Source organism: Streptopelia decaocto (genome assembly GCF_964273445.1).
Source record: "Streptopelia decaocto genome assembly, chromosome: 3".
NCBI classification, from domain to species: Eukaryota; Metazoa; Chordata; class Aves; order Columbiformes; family Columbidae; genus Streptopelia; species Streptopelia decaocto.
This window is the reverse complement of record NC_138656.1, coordinates 26807194-26826829: the sequence shown is the minus strand read 5'-3', so window position 1 is coordinate 26826829 and position 19636 is coordinate 26807194. Positions and strand designations below refer to the sequence as shown.

Sequence of the window (19636 nt, the reverse complement as noted above, 5' to 3'; positions counted from 1 at the left end):
TTTTCCTTATGGCTGATGTTAGGAGAGGACCTTGCAAGTCATCCCTGCAAACTGAGGCCTAGTGACAGACTGAATCCAGTTCTGGTTGGCTGCAGAGTCCAGTCCAGGACTTCGGGTGCCAGCCCTACATCTGCCAGAGCAGTTGCCAGGACTTTCAAGATTGGTTTTGTATATTTTGTATTATTTTCTCTATTTTTATCAGTAGCATTAGTAAAACATTTTTAATTTTTCCAGCTCTCTTCTCTCTGTCCTTCTTTCCCTCCCAGTCGCCTGTCCTTAGTGGGAAGGGGGGAGAGGGAGGGGCTAGAGGGGGAAGAGACTTAACAATACATCTGCCATGGTTTATTGTCACCCCACAATCAAACCTTGACATAAGGGTACGTGCCTCATGAAGTAAACTTCTCTGGTTTTACTAGAATTTCCCCACCTTTGAGAAAGAGGGTAATATCATATTAATTGAGGTGCAACACAATGCGGTGTGTCTCATTAAATGATGTTGAGCTTCTCTAAAATGACAGATATAAATTTCTTACTACTACCATTTCAAGATTACTGATGTCTTCTGACTTGTTTGTGCAATAGTAAAAAAAACAAAGAAACAATAAACCAAAACAAACAAACAGAAAATCAAAACAAAAACACCACCACACACACAAAAAAATAAAACAAAAAATCCTCCACACCAATCCCACAACCCAAAACAAAACAAACAAAAAAAGAAACTCCCATGGATCAAAGGAAAACATGTTTTAGAATCTGAAATGAGCCATCTATTTTATTCTGTCTCTTACAATTGAAAGGCACATCTATAAACCTGCATGGGGAGCTGAACATGCAAAAACCCAGTCACGCTGAAAATTTAGCAAAGATCTTTATCACAATACATTTGCATAGCTCTGCAGACAGCGTTAATAACTTGTATCTCAGACAGAATTTCTGGGAAAGATCTGGTTTGTCATCAAGGTTGTGACATTTTGGTTTTCTGCTATATCCAGGCTCGAGTCAGTGCTAATTTGATGGCAAAGTTGTGCAGCTCCTCCTCTGAATCCCACTCCTCCCTCCCCAAGAGGAGTGCGGGGAGTCCACCTTCCCCTCCTCTAATTAGCAGGAGACGAACCATTAGTGAATGCAGCTTTCCAATAAAATGACTCAGGAACTGCAACTTTAGCGACATCTGACTTAAAATGTGGGGGCAGGTCTGCATGTAGGTAGGATCTACAGTTGTCAGCGGAGAAACAAAAGTGTGTTGAAAAAAAAAGTGTTAAAAAAATGAAGTCAGCAATTGCACAAAATGAAGCTATACTATGGAACAATACAGCACAGTACACAAATGCATATTTTCATAGTGTGAAAATGTATATTTTTATAGTGTGAAAGAAAGAAAAATGTTCTCTCATGCAGTTCTTTAATCTCAAGAACCAGATTCTCAGATATTTGCTAAGAGGTGATCAATCTACTGGATCATTCTGGTGGATTTCGTTGCAAGTATTTGTACCTGGTCCAGAGCATCAGTGATTACATCTTGAAATCATAGTTGAAAAATACCATCATGAGAAACATTATACCTTCATAAAATGAAGGCCGAGAAAGACAGACTCATTCTGTCTCCAAGAGACATTTCTAGCTGTGTAATGGAGATAATGGTATCATCGCTTTCACTTCCAATTCTGGGACATAACCTGGTCCCTTGCATGATTTCCGAAGGAACAGTTTGGTATAAGGGGCGAGAAGTTACTGCTCCAGATACCAACTGGTGCCAGCGGTACAGCAATGAACTCAGGGAATATCTATGTAATTTTCTTAGATGTTGACAGTGATTATGTAGGCACCTGGCAGACCTGTATAGAACTGTTCACATGGTACCTTTTCACCAGAAGCCAGAGTCCTCCCCAATATATTGCAGATAAGTTACAGGAAATACTGAGGGATCTTTAGCTTACTTCGGCACAGCCACGAAAGGCAAGCTGCCATTTAACATCCTACACGATAAACCCAGGCTGGAGAGGCTTTATTGGCTTCCCTGTAATGGTAATGGAGCTATGCTCCAGTTGTTCCCAAAGCTCCGATAATGCAAAGGTTTTAACACCTTGTTGCGCTGCAGAACCAGGTCTGCCTGTGTCCTGAGGAAGGGTATGAGCACACCACACTCTCCGGTGCTGCGACAGGCTCAGAAAAAGCCGATTTTTACAGAGAGGGCTGATCTCATTTTCACTGAGGATCAGAACACAAGACACTACTGGTTTATTAATTTTAACTGCATGAGCATTTGATTTCAGATTTAGTATTTTAAGAACCTGAGCATCATCTTTAGCATTTGCATAACTATTTTAAAATTAATCTATGTTCACAAGCTTCATCATTTTCATAAATCAGTATAGTCAACAGGAAGAGTTTCTTGGACTTCTGGAAGAACTTGTAGGATTAGTCTAAGAGAAATAGTTCTTTTTATAAATAAAAACCTGTATGTAAGGAGTCAAAGTGACTGAACTCTTCATGCTCAAGTGTTATACAAGACCTGATTCTACATCAATTGTTGTAGTTGTTTAGTACAATAGAGTAGTCAGTTGTTAACAACTCAGCATTTGAGAAGGTAATATTTCCCCTATTCATCAGAAAACAAGTGAAAAGGTTTTCAAAAATGCCTTATTTAACTTTATTTCCTTTGAAGTGTGAAGCTTAGAGCAGTGTAATACCAAGACAGTTTCTAACTCTCCTCCTCCTGAGTGCTTAGATACATAAGATGGGGAAAGTACACTATTTCTCACTAAGGAATAAAATAAATGAACCAGTATTTCCAGAACCTTCTCTTCAGAATATTTTTCCCCACAAAACCAGTAAAACCATTACCCATGGGACACTACCTGATTATGTAGTCAAGACTCACCCAATTAGACCTCCAGGCTTATAATCTCCTCTAAATGAGCAGACAAGGCTACATGTGCTGCCTTTGATAGCTCTGTGGAGGTCCCCAGCAGTGGGAATTTCAGAGTCCCAGCTGTCTGATTTTCCTTCCCAAAGACCACAGGTGACTCACTGGACACTCAGGCACGTGTCTGTCCCAAGTCCCAACCAACATAGCTTCTAAGTTTCCAATCTTCTTCTTCAACACTGCTTAGGGCTCAATTCAGTTACCTAAACACAGTTATGAAGTGTCGCCTGTATGGCATCCAGGACATCCACAGAGGCAGGTGGACAGGACACAGAAAGCTTGGGTGCTATTGGAGCAGCAGGTGGACCACAACAAAAGTGGAGGACATCAAGTGCCACTAACTGACATAGGCTTAGGCAAGTGAACTCTCAGCTTTGCTGGGGATGCAAGGGGAAAAAAACATACCTTCAAAAAAGCAGAACAGTAACTCTTTCTGTTAGCTAATAAAAAAAAAATCATGACAAAATAATGTTTATATGCATTTATTTGGCCTGTTTTTCTTCCTGTTTTGAGAGCATACTTTGGATTCACCCACACACATCTTCTCCATATCTCAGTATTTTCCTCTGTCTTCTCTGCAGTTTCCCATCCCCTTGGTAGGCATTTAGAAAAGGATCTCACTGGTATGAAAACACATTCCTGTGGTGTTCTCTCCTGTGAGAATAGGTTTGTGCCTTGAATTCCCCATTAGCAACTCTTCTAATCACCTTCCTCAGGCAAGAAATGTCCTTCTCTCTGTGCTTTGTATCTGCCTGCCTGGAGTTCAGATGTAAAAAACTGGTTTACCCCAGCTCATAACAGTCTCTGTCTGAGAGGGCTTCATTTGATTCAATGATCACTGAAATTTAATAACCTGTAATAATTAGTTAGCCCCTCATTAGGTACAAGAAGTTTTGCTGGGATTTTCTCAACATGGAGGTGAAGGACAACAGAGAATGCAGTTTTCTCTCACATTAAAAAGCAGCTTGCAGTCTGACCTACAAATACATTGGATCTCCAGTGTCAGATCTTAATTGTTCACTGCCAAATTTCCCAAATTGTTAGCACGTTTCATGAAATAAGTTAGTCTTATCATAAATGTCAACTACAGATTGTATTCTGTGCACATGTATATATATGTGAATACCCAGTTCCCTACTAAATGTCATTCATCCACTTTTAGAAACATTCATATTCAAAATTATTCAGATTTTTATAAGTGCCTTAGTGACAAGGGAGCTTGTACTCTTATGTCAGGTGCCACTGACAATCCAAACTGCATCTGTCACTAGACTGTTTGTTTGGTAATTATATGTGGTTCATCTTCTGCAAGGTTTTCTATGTAGCCCATAAATCACAATGCAATAGAGGGGCTTTGGTGTAGAGAAGTTTGATTGAAGAAAAAACATCTATTGGAAACCATTTTTCCCACCCAAGATCTAAATTAAAGCTCAGTGCAAACCATAGTCCATCTGTGCATGCAGAACCTTTTCAAGCATTTGTTATATTCTTTATGTGTTGGCTCCTCAAATGACTAAGATCGATATTGCTAAATGCAGTATGTTTAATACCAAACAACACTGGGCTTTACCCTCCACAATTTTACATGTTACATACAGTATACTCCCTGGGCAGGAAGATCTTTTTGTTCTGCGTATACAAGTCTGCCATCAATGCAACCTGCTCCACGGCTACGTGTTGTGGTCATAAAAATAACCAAGATTCCTGACAGAAGACAATCCACCAAAAGCCAATTTTACCTGCACTAAAGTCAACAGCACTCAGTAACTACCTCAGTAGGAACAGAAACTCATCCCAACTTGTGAAAAACACCTGTCAACAAACTATACCACTTTGTTCACACACAAAATGCAACTAAAGAATCTCTTTTCTAAAAGTACACAAAGAGCTGCACTCAAAACAGGGAGCAATGGTCTCAGCACGGGGCCAGAAAGATTTGGAAACTGTAGAAGATATTTCAAGTTCATTAAATACCCCTAGGATGCAATAGCACAGTACAAGCCATGAAAATAAATGTTGATACAAAGAAAGCTATTTTTACATAATGACTATTAATTGTGAAGTTCCTCCTGGGCAGCAAACGATAACAACTATTAACACCAGGAAAAGAGTAATTGCTTTGATTCAATTTTCCAGCATTTATCTCTACGTCAGATCCCCAAAGAAAACCAAACCAACCCTCCAACCACCTGAACTCAACTAACTACTTGAAAGAGGTTTGTATAGTGTTTTTATTACCAGCCGAGTCCTTCTGAAGATTCGCTTTATGCCTTATTATTTACCACTTAACATATAGGTTGAACATTCTTTACTAATTTCCATGTTGACCTATTTAAATGGATTTATTGGCTCACTTATTTTTTACTAATTAGGTACCATCTTTCAAATCAGGACAGCTGGAACTTTCAAACACACTTCATTTCCGCAGTAGCCTTTAGAAAGGTCTTTTTATTAATATATTACCAAGTGTTTTGCTTACAGCCACACAAAGTCTTGTTTTATTTTTTTCAGGCTCTCCATCCTACTTTTCGAATGTCTTAAGAATTCAAAATTGAACAGCAACAAAAGAAGGTTACGCTTACTGAAGTTTCCTGGAAAATAAGACAGATATACCACAACGACCACTGAACTGACACTTGTAAATTCTGAGTAATACCCATGAAACAACCTGAATTACCACAAATGTACTATGAACCAGGTATTTCACAACTACAATAGGGTGACCAATCTCAAAATGCCAAAAATCAGAACATCTACTGGAAAATTGCAAATCCTGTCTAAAATCTGAGGTTTTGTTCCCAGTAAATTGCTGCTCCTGGTGTGAGAATGCATTGTTTACAGCTATTGACACCAGCTCACTAGAACAAATCTCCTCAATTGAAAGTCAGTAATTACAACTAAAATAACTAAACTTGAACATGCCAGACTACAGAGGAAAAGAAAATACCACTGTTGTCAGGTTAGCCTTGCTTACATAGAACAATTGACAATGTTATTTTGAAAGAGGAAATCACTGCATTCTACAGTTAAAAGAAGCTGAAAACCAGAAATAGAAACAGGCATCAAATCAAGCTGCAATGCTTCATCAAGTGATGCACGTCAAAAGTCCTGTCAGCCCAGCACTTTACCTGTTCTGCCAGCTTCACAACACAGCACTTAAATCTTCGGTCATCTTGACGTGATTTCTAGAACATACAACTCCAACCCATATCTCTATACATTTAGCAAATGCATGTCTTCAGGCCACATTATCTGCATTCCCCTGTGAGCACCCTAAGATGAATGAAGGGGGTTAAAATGTATGCAGCAAGAAGCATGACAAATTGCAAAGCCAGAAGCACCTGGGTAACTCATCACCACTGTCAGAGTTCTAGTCAGGTGTTGCTATTTATTTATCTATTTATTTATTTATTAAAAAACAGGTCTTCTAGTAATTGTTCCTGAAAGAATGAAATACAGAAGCATACACATCAAAGAAAGGTGAAGAGGTTTAAAACAGTGCTTGTTGCTTATGAAATTAACAGGCAGCCAAGAGACATCAACTGAATGCAGCTACTGGAGGAAGAACCTTTCCAGCCCTGTGAAAACAGACACCAGTATGACTGAACAGAGATCAAAAATGACCTTACTGTGGAACAACACGCTGCCGTCTATGCTTTACTACATTTTGTAATTGTAGTTTGGGTGGGTTTCTTGTCACCTCCTTAAATCAACAGAGAACGATGAGTAACCGTGACCTCTAGTGGATACACTGGATAACAACCACAGCAGAGCTTGCAGGACTCTTTTCGTCGTAACGTGGACATTTATTCGAATGTCTCTCGAAGTATTTTTTATAAGATGACAAACAGGGTTAAAAATAGTAGCGCTTGATACCATTCTCCTTTAAAACAACAATTTTTACTACACAATTAGATGACTATCCATTTATTTTGATACACCTAAACGTGCCTTACAAATCTCAGCTGAAAAAGTAACATGGCAGCAACAAGCACAACAACAAAAAACCCAAATCCAACCCATAAAGACAAATACATATATCCAGAGCAACAAAGAACGGGGGTGGTAAAACGCTGGCTTAACCTGGATGTCCTTTTACAGACATAGCACTTGAGTGACAAATCTTTGGCATTGGTTTTGAAAGGATATACTCAGCTGCCCTTTCTCCTGATAACTGGAGGCACATTTGCGACTGGAAGCACCTCACTGAAAGGGAAAGCTGTATCTTGGCTGATTTTACCCCATGATTCTCCAGATGTTAATAAGCCTAGAAAAATACCCCAGCCTGGACAACTGTGATATTCGGGTAAAAGAATGAATTAAACAAAGTCAGTAGTGGAAACGAGGAACTCCCTGTACATAATGCAACCAAATGAAATCGAAACTTTAGAGAGCAGACAGGGTCGTACCAGCTCACGACTGGTTTGATGGTGTACGACACATGAACGTAGGGAGCTGCAGGAGCGCAGACGTGACACTGAGGTGGGCAGCAGGAGGGAAGAAGGCTCTACCTAAAGCACCCGACTCTTCCTGCTTTCCATACACTATGTGAGAAGGAAAAAGAGAAGTGTCTCCCTCGCCAGATGTGCATGAGGGGGAGCGATTTGAAAAGAAACCCGTGTTTTGCAGGAAAGCCCAACCGCTGCGGCCGGCGGCTGCCCCCCGCCCCGAGCCGTGCCGGGGCCCGGGAGCTGCCCGCCGCCCCGGCACGAAGGGCCGTGGAAAACAAACGAGACGGGAGCGACAGGCGCTGGCAGCCGGCTGTCTTGAACAGGAAGCGAGTGGTGTCGAGCTCAAACGCTTCACTTTCATCTTTGTTTTTTATTTGAGGCGGGGGGGAACGCCCCCAAAGTGTTACTTGGGTTTGGTGAACAACTTCGCCCAAGTGCCGCCTGGCGGGGCGGGCGAGGAGGGGCACTGCCCCGCTGCAGCCGAAGCCCTCTGTCCGGAGGGGTCCCCGGAGGGCCGGGCCCTGGGCGGTGTCTCCGCAGCGGCCCCCCGCGCTGCGCTGTGCCCCGCCATGTGCGCGGGCGGGAGGAGAGGCATGTCCCCGCCCCGCCGCACCGCCTCCCGCCCGCCTGCCAGCCGGCACCGGCGGAGGGGAGCGGCGCCGGGCGCGGAGCTCCCCAGCCCCACTATGCGCGCGGCCGTGCCCCCGCCCCGGCGGGGCCCCGCGGGGCCGCCCGCTCTCCGGCGCTGAGGCCGCGGCCGCACCTGCGAGCGGCATCGCCGGGGGGGGCGCGCAGCCTCCGCCGCGCCCCGTCTGCTGCGCGGCCGCTGGGGCGCCCGCAGCGGCGCCTCTCCCGCCTCTCCGCCCGCCCCGTCGCCAGGCGGGAGCCGCCAGCGGTGCGAGCGGAGCCGGAGCCGGGGCAGCCTCCGCCGCCCGCGCTGCCCCCCGTCTCGCCGCCCTGCCCACCCTTCCCCACCTCCGTCCCGCCCAAGCCATGAACTTTGGCCGCGGCCCCTCGGTGGTGTTGAACGTCGGGGGCACCCGGTACTCCTTTTCCCGGGAGGTGCTGAAGGATTTCCCGCTGCGGCGGGTGAGCCGCTTGCACGGCTGCCTCTCGGAGCAGGACGTGCTGGAGGTGTGCGACGACTACGACCGGGAGCGGAACGAATACTTCTTCGACCGGCACTCGGAGGCTTTCGGCTTCATCATGCTGTACGTGCGGCACGGCCACCTGCGCTTCGTGCCGCACATGTGCGAGCTCTCCTTCTACAACGAGATGATCTACTGGGGGCTGGAGGGCTCCCACCTCGACTATTGCTGCCAGCGCCGCCTCGACGACCGCATGTCCGAGACGTGCACCTACTACTCGGCAGAGGAGCCGCCCGGGGAGGCGGCCAGCGGCCCCGAGGGCAAGGGCCGGCGGCCGCCGGGAGCCGAGGGCGGGAAGTGGCTGGAGAGGATGAGGAGGACTTTCGAGGAGCCCACGTCTTCCGTGGCCGCACAGGTGTTGGCCACCGTCTCCATCCTATTTGTCATCGTGTCCATGGTGGTGCTGTGCGCCAGCACCCTGCCCGAGTGGCGGGCGCCGGAGAACCGCAGCATGGAGGAGCAGAGCAGGTACACAGCAGAGTCAGTGAGGGAGCCCTCAGGGTAGGAGGATCCTTTATTTTCCCGCTGTCCGCTCCCCGTGTGTCCCGTCCAGTCTGTCCTGCCCCTTGTCCTGACGGTCCATAGCTGTAGACGCCGCCGGCGGAGATCGCCTGCGCGCCTTAAACCCCTGGCCCTGAACTGGGGAGCCGGGAGGGATATGGGGGTGTCTCGGGGGAGCGGGCGCTGCTCTGCCCCTCTGCCTTCCACCGGGCTCTGCCGGGCGCCTGTGGCTCCGAGCGCCGGGCAGCGCTGGGGGGCGGGGGGCAGCCCGGGGCCGGGGGCAGGCTGGCGTGTCGGGCAGCCCGGCAGCGGGGCAGCTGCCATCGGAGCACGGCTCCTCTTCTGTGTGAGGGTGTCTCCTCCTCTGCAGGATCTCGGAGCTTTTATTTTTCCCGTTTTAGGAGCCACGGAACTCCTTACCCACATAGAGAAGTTCAAGCACTCGGCAAATCGCATTAAGACTTGAGATTGTGGAAAAAGGGGAATTAAAACCCTAAAGGAAAAGAATACAATTCCCTTCTCTTTTCCTTTGGGAAGAATACAGTCCTGTACGTACTCTGCGTGTATTCATACAGGTTCTTCTACTGGAGCAGATCCAGTGCCTGTTACAGTTCTGATCTTGTAAAATCTTGTAGGTGGGAGCAGCCTTATCTCCGTTCCTCTTTCCATCTCAGATTCTCTATGTGGGGAACAGAGGAGATTATCAGACTGTCTATTACACTTTTTCAAATGCATCATATATGCACTCCATTGTATGAATGTAACAGAGGTTTACATTTCCTTTAGATAAAACGTATGTAAGCACACTAAAAATTGCAGAACAGTTGCAAAAACCAGGGCCTGGGGTATGAGGCTCAATCCCAAGACTTAATACTAAGAACAAACCCTTTTTCATCTTCTTTGTGACCTCAGTTTTGGGTTACATTGATGCAACTCTGCTGACTTCAGTATCATTACGCTCTCGCTCTCTCTCCCTTGCTCTCTCTCTCTTTCCTGTTCCCTAGAGAACAGAATCAAGACCACTCTGGTAGGATTTCTCCCGTAAATAAGGCTGACATATAAAGACAGAAGTAAATGTTTCTTTTATTTCCTAGCTTCTCCCGTCTTTTAAAACAGATAGGATATTCAATAAAAAGTTTTCAGGTTCTGTTGTGCTAAAGGGGCCTTACAGTGAAATCACAACCGTGTCATTATGAAATCACCCTCTTTTACCATAGGGTTAATCGGAATGTGATATATTATCTCTTAGTAGCCAAATTAATTCCTTGGAAAGTATTTTCATAGTTTCCATTAGCTTAATGGAATTGTATTTCTATATTTCTCATTCTGGCTGAGTCAAAGAATTAATTGTATGAACGAAAAGAAAGCAGATATAGATTGAGAAGCTGTTGATTCCTGCTTAGATTCAGATATGTGAAAGTTGTCCTTAGAGGTTCTTCCAGTTAAAAAGAGTTACTTAAGCTTTGCAAGATTATTTCAAAGGATGGATGCTCTGGGTGATCTTTTTGTAAGTCAGCAAATTGCTTAGATATCCTCAATAGACAGGGGAAAAATAGATGCAACACTAACACAGCATTAGCCACATCGGCCATATCTTTGTTCATATCTGCATGGTGTGGGAGTCAACAGTAATTTTTCTCTTCCTGAAAGAGTTTAACTTGCAGAGGAACAAGGCGTATAAGTGTAATTTTTCTTTCATAGTGCCTCTGTCTTCAAGAACATGTGTGTATTATATACACACATAATTTTACTCTTCTGAACAATTGCATATTTTATACCAAGCGTTTGAAGGATAAGCTCCTAAATACTTGTAAGGTACAGTGCAGCCAAACACTTCACAGGGCAGTGAAGGCTGCTTTTCAAACTAGAAGGACTGCTATCAACAGTAGGGTGAGTTTCTTCAGTATTGGTTATAGTACTCCATGGAGTTGCAACAAAAAAAGAGAAATAACAGTAAAAGTTGTGACCAAAGGGTTTCTAACCATCTTCTTGCAAAAATCTGCCACATATAAACACCAATACATGCTGGGTGATTTCACGTGTGACTTAACCCATGTGCACAGGAAAGATAGATACCAATGTGTTATTTTCTGTCCACAGCTGGTCACCTGCCAAGGTGACCTAGTTCTCTTATGAGAACCACTCCTTCCTTTATTGTGTGTCCTGCATCATGACTAAAAAGCCTGGAAAAAAAGGGGTGAGCTACTGTTGCCTTTAACTGAGTGATCCAGTTTAGTTACGACTACTTACACATGCCATAAGATTTGACCTAACATGCCCAGTTGTCATTTGACTTTTTTTCCTTTTATTTGTTTGTAGTTATTGCATTTAAAATGAGGTAGGTTTTCAAAACCTAAGCAGCTAAGTGGCTTATCTGGAAGTCTGACCACAGAAATTACGCAGGAGTCTCTGGAATGGTGTATTCTGGCAATACTGTCCATCTTAGGTGAGAAGGCTTTTAAAAGTCTGGCCACTAGTTTCCGATACAGTTTGAAGCCAAATTCTGTCTTTTTTTATTAACCAAGAGTCCTCATCGAAATAAAGAAATTCTATCAAGCATGATAATAATTTTTTTTTTCGGTCAAGAGAAATTGTGACATTAATGCTGTATACGAGTTTTGATTCACATGGCACTGTAATTACTAGTATGAAAATGCTACATTATTCTCAAATCATATTTTCAAAAGCTTTATAAATGAAAATGAAATGGGTTTATCTAGAAGTCCTTAGGCTGTAGATTTTTGATGTAACCGACTATTCAGATCAGCATAAGCCACTGCTTAGAAGAGGCGAGAACTGCCTCATGAAATTCAGCAACTTTGATATTTTTAGTCTCTCAAATGCTGCTTAATAAAAACCCCTGTCCTTGATGTTATGTTACAGCTCAGAAAGGTGCCACATGGATAAGTTCTGTGGCTGAACTGTGGTAACTGTCCCCAGGTCCGTTCTGGGCAGCTGTAGTGAAAACAGCTCTGGCCCCGTGTCTCCAGCTGACCTGAACATCATCTCTAGATGTGAGGGAGTGGGTCACTAACGCTGTGACGTTCAAAATCAGCCTCTTTAATGAGGTTTGCAGTGAGGGTTACTGTGGCTGTCAGATAATACCAGCTGTGTTTATTTTTCTTGTGTGAACACCTCTTCACCAGCAGAGGAATTGAGTCCACCAAACCTTTCTCAGAAACCATTACGTTGTTATGACTTTTCATGCTGACCACACTCTCTAAGGGTGAACAGCCTACGGCTGCTGGAGTAACACCCGTTAGAAGGCAACGGAGAACTCCATGAGTAAGCGTTTTTAAGGTGAGGGGGATGTGGAATCTGACCTCTGAATTTCACAAACCTCACAGACATTGACAATATTTGATTTGCAGAGGGATTGCCTTCCCCAGGTCCATTCTTAGGAAGAAGGATGAGTTATTAAAATTCTTACATTTTAAGATTTTTGCTCTCTTCCCTGCCTTGGCACGTTTCACTCATCAGACCTAAAGATTTGCATCAGATTTGCACAGTTTAGGAGCAGACAGCAGGGACACCTGTATCCCCTTCTGCTGCTTCTGGCAATTTCAAGTCATCTTTGCTCTCCTCTGAACACTGCCAGCAGTTGCATACGGTTAGTCTCTGATCAGGGACCCATCCATAAACTGATCAAAAGCATTATCTTTTGCGGAGAGCTTCTCAAGCTTGTCATAGGAAGTAATTTGAAGATGCCTGACTTATTGCCAGTGTAGTTCTATCTACCTGCCATTAAACTATTTTTCTAATGCTAAATACAAGTAGCTTGGGGGAGGGACTGTTGCCCCTTTTCCACTTACTAATCGTGATTAAATTTGAAAGAATCACTCAGTTATCAAACCCATATGATTGCTGTGTTCTTAAGCAAAAGCAAATAAACACAGGAAGTTCAGCATCTCTCAACCGTTGCCAGTGGGCTTTCTTTTCATCTCTGCAAAATATCAGCTTAATGTAGACACACAAAAATCATTATTCCTTTATGGCGGTGAGATTTCAGAACACCTGAATGCTCTCATCCAACATTCGTTCAAAAAGAAAACAAACCAAAAACAAACCAAAAAACCAAAACTTCTTTCCTGGGTAAGATCTAACCTCAATACCACATGTTTGCTAAGTTAAAACAGTAAAACAGTAGGCTGAGGGTGAAGAATGGAACTACAGACCTAAGTTAAAAACATGGATGTGGATTCTTCTAATGAATTTATGAGCTTTTAGAGAAATAGAGATGACACAAAGAACAGACGTGTATCGCTGCCTGGCCACAGGAGAACCTTAGCGAGCTCACCAGGGCTGGGTGCCACTCGTGTTCCAAGTATATGGCAAAGATGCTGATGACTCCAGGGCTTAAGATGTGCATATCCAGGTGTTCCCAGAGCTGTGAAAGGCATTTGCCCCTTCCCTGGGGAGTGCTGGGTCATTACAGCCTCCCACATAGGAAACCGGAGTTTAACGCGTCAAAACGCATTATTGCTACCCAAACAGCGACAGAGTGGAAAAAAGCCAGCAAGGTTTTTAATGCAGGGAAACGAGCTGTTTCGTGGCACTTACTCTGCAGTTTATAGAGAGACAGAAACCCTGTTGATTTCAAAAGGATTAAAGAAAAAAAGACATTTGCTGAAATGACTAGGAGTCATCCTGAGCAGGAATTTGATCATTCTGGCTACCAGCTAGACATTTCTCACCTTTAATGTGCTTTACATGGAAATAGGCTTTAGCAACAATTTAACAAATCAGTGCTGACAGACTTTAATCCTGTCATATACTGTCTTTAATCATATCACCTGTTTTCCTCATGTGTCCTGTTGATGTGCATGTTTTATTTACAAGCTTAATAGATAATAGTGTCCCTAACAAATATTTTGGCTAGATTTCAGCCAGCTCACCAGGGGATATTGAAAGTATCCAAATTGGCATACTGGAGCAAAGAATAATGCTAAGTTGAAATACTCTAAGACATTCAGAATATTATTTTTTTAGTAATAACAAACTAATCTTGTTAGTGAATGAAAAAATTTCCGAAGTAGTTTAATTCATTACACATAAAATAGCTTATTCTGAAAGGAAGTTATCAGATGGAACAGAAAATTGCACAATGATGGGATTACAGTAGAAGTTAGCCTCACAAAGGCTTGATCTTCCGTTTATGAACAAAAGACTCATTAGAGCAATCTGGAAAGACTGTTAAGTACCAAGAGGCTTAAAATTTTAGGAGAAAAACCCTCTTTCATGTGCCTAGGTCTGGGACAAAATAACTTTGAGCAGGAATAACCTGTAATTGAATAAAAATTAGGACTTAGTATTTTAACTGATTAGTTATAGATTTTGTGGGGAATCTTAAGTAAACACTTCATCAGTTTGTTTTTAATTTCCCCTCTCCTTTTTTCAATACCAGATATTTTAAGGCTGAACTGATGGAAGTTTATAAAATAGGTACTGCATTTTACCATATAAAGCTCATAACTTAATTATATGGTTATAGATTTTAATACAGCATTATTCCAGGAATAAGCAATAAAAGGCAGTCTGTCCTGTGAATATGCAGCAAATATTTGAAGAATTGATTACAGAAGAAACAGTAATTTTAGTCTTCTGAGTGCATGCATTTTATTTGGCTTTGGCTTCATACTCAGTTCTGAGTTCTCTTGAGGACTAGCTGTTAAATTTGCTTTCCTTATTAGACGCTATTTATCCATTAACAAGGTTAGCTATGAAGATAAGTCACTACAAGGAGGGGGAAAGTGGAAACATAGTATGTAGCACTCCAGATTTCCCAACAGGCCAGAGATTTCTAGTTCTTCTCACTGAAGCAGTTTTATGTGATTTGCCAGGACTGCCAAAATCCATCTACACAGGCAAAAAGGAGTGATAAGAGAGAGAAAATGAAAAATGGCTTAGAAGTAGGGAGAGGAAAGGAAAAAAGAAGGGACATCCTTATTCATTACCTTCTCTCTAGCCAGGATGCATATAATTGATGAGGAAGGATAGATGTAATGAATGGAGAAATGAAAGTGCAATATGTAATGCAGTGGCAGTAATGCATCTCCCACTGTCTTGATCTTGCTTGGTCATTTTTGCATCAGTGATGTTCCTTAACTTCAAGTCCATTCTACACTACAAGTCTTCAGTCCTTCCTACTGAAGTAGACTGATTTACAGTAGGTCTTGTGCTGGGAACTGCCAGAGTAAAACAATGGATCGATCACATTTCATTTGTTTTCACTTGCACAGCTATTCCCCAAAGTTATACCGGACCACTGAATCAGCATTGATTCATAAAGAAGTCTTCCACTGAGTCACAATGATCAGGACCAAACCTCCTTAAAGCTCGACCCCGAGATACCCTGCCTCATTCGTGACAAAACCAAGGAATCACATTTCCAACATTATCAGGGCATCAGAAGGAAATGCAGAGTGAAAAAGCTTTAAATTGTTTAACTGCGAATTGCTTTTTCATTTAAATGTTCCATGTTATAGGATACAGGCAACACTATCAGAGAAATCTCGCAAAATGTAACTAAATCAAGTTTGTTGAAATTGTTGAATATTCCTGGCTGCAACTTTCTACTCAGATGCAATTTCTCTTTTAATCGTGACATGAGATCTCAACTAGCCAACCTATAAGTACATTCAGACTTTATCAGTGTGCCCATTACCTTGGTCTTGCTGTTTGCCTGATTTTACTAGGAAAAGTCTTAAATATTTCCTCATAATGTGTAAAAAAGGTCTAAGAGAACTTACCCAGTAACATTTTTTCTTTATGTTTTTAACATAAAGAAACATAATCCACGTTCATACAATAACTTATATATATCCTATACATGACTTCTGTTTGGAAGACATCATGATAAAAATCTGAGCTAAAAATAAATTAAATCCACTTCTGAGGTAGTTAGCACTTTAGCACTCACTGTCATTATTAAAAGAAGCAATACTATTTTAAAAAAAAAAAAGCTTAATTTTTAAGACAACACATAATACTTACGAGCAAGCTGTTTTTGAAATTCATAGGTCTTTCCATCAAAAGGTGCCAACAGGAACAAGTGTTTTATGAAGAAAGGCTACTTGCTTACAGAATTTTCATGGTTAGTCATGAAACAAGGTAAAGCAAGGTCTTATTTTATATGAATAACTATTTCTTTAAGTAATTAATTTCTGTTAATTTAATTTTGCTGTGGCTGGAGTCACAGTGTACCTTATGACCTTACATCAACTGACTGTTACTGTTTCCTCCATTTTTTAGTGTAAAACTAAAGTGAATGAACAAATAAGATTAAATTAATATCAAATAAGTAAAACTTCAGTGTATGAAACTTTTATGAACATTAGCTTATAGCTATTAGTATAATTACAGAAGTTACAGAAGAAAATTGTCTTTCTAACAGGCAGTTGTCTTAATAATAACAATAGATTTCATAACTGGTAAAAAAAATATGCAGACGTGTTAGGGAAACAAAATTTTAGGTTTGAAATGACAGTGGGATTATTACTTGCAAATCATTATGTTTCTATAGACACTACCTTGTCAGGATTCCTGCAGTAGCCAAAAAGCTCTGGTTTTATGTAGTATTTTCAAATCCCAAGTCTCACATCAGTTGGGTTTCAGACCTGTTGGTATTGAGAAGGCATCGGCAACTGGCTTTTTCTTTGGTCAAACCATTGGTGAAAAAGGATAAACAAAGGAAAGAGGAAAAGATTAGCTCCCATTCGCATCCTCTATTAAGCAAGCAAGCACAGCCTGAATTATTAAGAAAAGGGTTATTTTCAGATGGGAGATTTCAGACTACATGCACAATAGTTATTAAATAATCTTAAAGCAACATTTTCACCTTCTGTTTCTACCTTCCACTGGTTTCAAGTTGAGATATTCTCAAGTCTTATTCTCTGCACTGGGACTTGGAAATACTTAGAACATACTGAAGTCACCTTCCAGGATTTCTTTTCTTAAGGCCATACCTGTATTTGGAAAGATGATCTTGCCTATTGCTTTGGGTATCTTGACATTTTTGCTGCAACACAGTGTAGATGGAGTTACATTTAAAACAAAAGAAAAAAATCAGTAATGCAGAGCATAGTGGTAAATTGGAGGACGGAATCTTTTTACTTTGTGTACCCAATGATGAAAAATAAAATATCATCTGTATTTAGTGGCAATACTTATAGAGTTCTGAAAATAGTTCTAAGTAAGCCCCTGTTTGGGATGCAAATCAGGCAGACTGGTTTAGTTTGGTTCCCGAAGAACCAATTTGCATGAATTATCCAATGAAAAAGCTGATTTCTGCCTACTTGATCTTCACTGCCATTTTAGTTTAGCAGTCTGGTTCTATCCCTTGCTGTTGCTAACTGGCCAGTTCACTGATCCACAGTCCTTGACGTTCCCAAGTGGATCAGGCCTCATACATTTAAAAGAAACCAATAAATGAACAAAATCCCCCCAAATCCAACCAGCTTAAAAGAAAAAAAGGTATTCTAGGTAACAGTACCCATTGGCACAGGCAGCATGCCCCTTCCTATATGGTTCCAGTTTTTGTAAGCATGTTTTCCCAGTGTTAGGACCAGTATTAATCTATAATTCAAAGAAAATGATCAGTTCAAACTCCTCACTAGATCCTCAGGTTGATTGCTGAAATCTGGTGCTACATGTATAGGGTAAGAATAGCATGTCTTTCTGTTTGTCATTTGTGAAGGTCTGAGTGTCATTTTGGTAATACCTGTGAACAAACCAAACATCCACTAAAACTTTTGCACAGAACATGAATGCTGTACTTTGTTTCTTTTGACAGGATAATTGAAGCTATCTGCATAGGCTGGTTCACTGCAGAATGCATTGTGAGGTTCATCGTCTCCAAAAACAAGTGTGAGTTTGTCAGAAGACCTCTCAACATCATTGATTTACTGGCAATTACTCCTTACTACATCTCTGTTCTCATGACAGTTTTCACAGGGGAAAATTCACAGCTTCAGAGGGCTGGAGTCACCTTGAGGGTCTTAAGAATGATGAGGATTTTTTGGGTGATTAAACTGGCTCGTCATTTCATTGGCCTTCAAACACTTGGTCTGACTCTGAAGCGTTGTTACAGAGAGATGGTGATGCTACTTGTCTTTATCTGTGTTGCTATGGCAATTTTCAGTGCACTTTCCCAGCTTCTTGAAAATGGGCTGGACTTGGGAACAAAGAATAAGGATTATGCCAGCATTCCTGCTGCTTGCTGGTGGGTGATCATCTCGATGACCACGGTTGGTTATGGTGACATGTGTCCCATCACTGTACCAGGAAGGATTCTTGGAGGAATTTGTGTGGTTAGTGGCATCGTTTTATTAGCCTTGCCAATCACTTTCATTTATCACAGCTTTGTGCAATGTTACCATGAGCTCAAGTTCCGATCCGCTAGGTACAGTAGAAGCCTTTCTGCCGAATTCTTAAATTGACCAAAATTGCATTCTGTTGTAGTTACTTGCTAAGCTTTGTCTTAGATGAGAATGGTGGAAGGTCCCTTCACGTGTCGTCCTTGACTGGATGGTCCTATGGAACAACACTCTTACCAGCCTGGAGAAAGCCCATCACCATTCAGACAGGAAGGATGGCCACCTGCCTTGGGCACCTTGCAGGGAGAGGGAGTCATGTTTCAAATTTGAGAGAACAAAATTAATAAAAGAGGATTCAGAAGTCCTCAACCAGACCAGTTTGGTCTCTGGATTCCCTTTCCATACAAAAGCAGAACAAAAAAATGGGCTTAACGCTGAGATCTGTCATTCCCATAATGACATCCTATACCATTCTAAGCAACCTGTAGCAGAAGTTTTTCAGATATTTCAAAATCTAAATGCTTCACAGAGGCACTAATGACTCCTTGCCTGAACTATCTCTGCTTTTAACTCCAATAACCAAATTAAATACTGAAGGAGAATTACTGCAACTTTTGAGCTTCTCAACACAGCATAGCTGGTTCTGTAACTCAGGAAAGATGAAGAATATAGGTCTGTAGGACAAAAAGTCTTGAGGCCTGATTCTGATCTTTGATGAAGCACACAAATCTTCAGGAAAACCAATGAAGTCAATGGCATTGCTCAGAATTTGATAATTCAAAGAAGTACACCTCTGAATGTTGTAGCAAGGACTTCCTTAGCCACAATTAATTTCTTTTCTGGAACCAAATTGTTAGTAGATGCAAGAGGTGTACTTTATAAAGATCAGCATAAAAAAATCAGGCATTGATAAATATATTTTCTGGTAGTTTAGTGGGGGAACTATCCAAATTTTACCTACGGTCAGTTGAAGTCCATCCACCTGAAGTTACATACTCATAAGCACATATTTCTTTTCCTCCTCATTTAATTAAACACAAATATCATAGATTATAACACTCCATCACCTGAAACAGTCTGGAGAAAGTGCTGGAAAATAGGAGTAGCTGTTCCCCATCAGATGAGACTCTTCCTTACAGAAGGATACAATTTAATAGAAGTTTTACAAACAACTGTAAAAAGCCCAGAGCATACCAAAGAAAGTAAAATATAGAAGTGTGAGTTGTACTTGGCAAAATAGTATATTCTCCAATGTAACCAGAAAATTAAAATGAATCAAGTTAGGTTCTGAAA

At 41.8% G+C, this 19636-nt stretch overlaps 1 protein-coding gene across 2 annotated transcripts; it reads left to right on the top strand.

The window, feature by feature from the left end:
* The first annotated feature begins 8242 nt into the window (after positions 1-8242).
* KCNG3 (potassium voltage-gated channel modifier subfamily G member 3) lies at positions 8243-19473 on the top strand. 2 transcript variants are annotated; one of them, XM_082048403.1, is made up of 2 exons: positions 8243-8996; positions 17821-19473. In XM_082048403.1, exons 1-2 carry the CDS (start codon positions 8374-8376, stop codon positions 18464-18466), a joined length of 1269 nt encoding a protein of 422 aa, XP_081904529.1. In that variant the 5' UTR covers positions 8243-8373; the 3' UTR covers positions 18467-19473. The 2 variants fall into 2 exon arrangements, with proteins under 2 accessions (XP_081904529.1, XP_081904528.1); XM_082048402.1 differs by having other exon boundaries at positions 8243-9029.
* Positions 19474-19636: the final 163 nt, after the last annotated feature.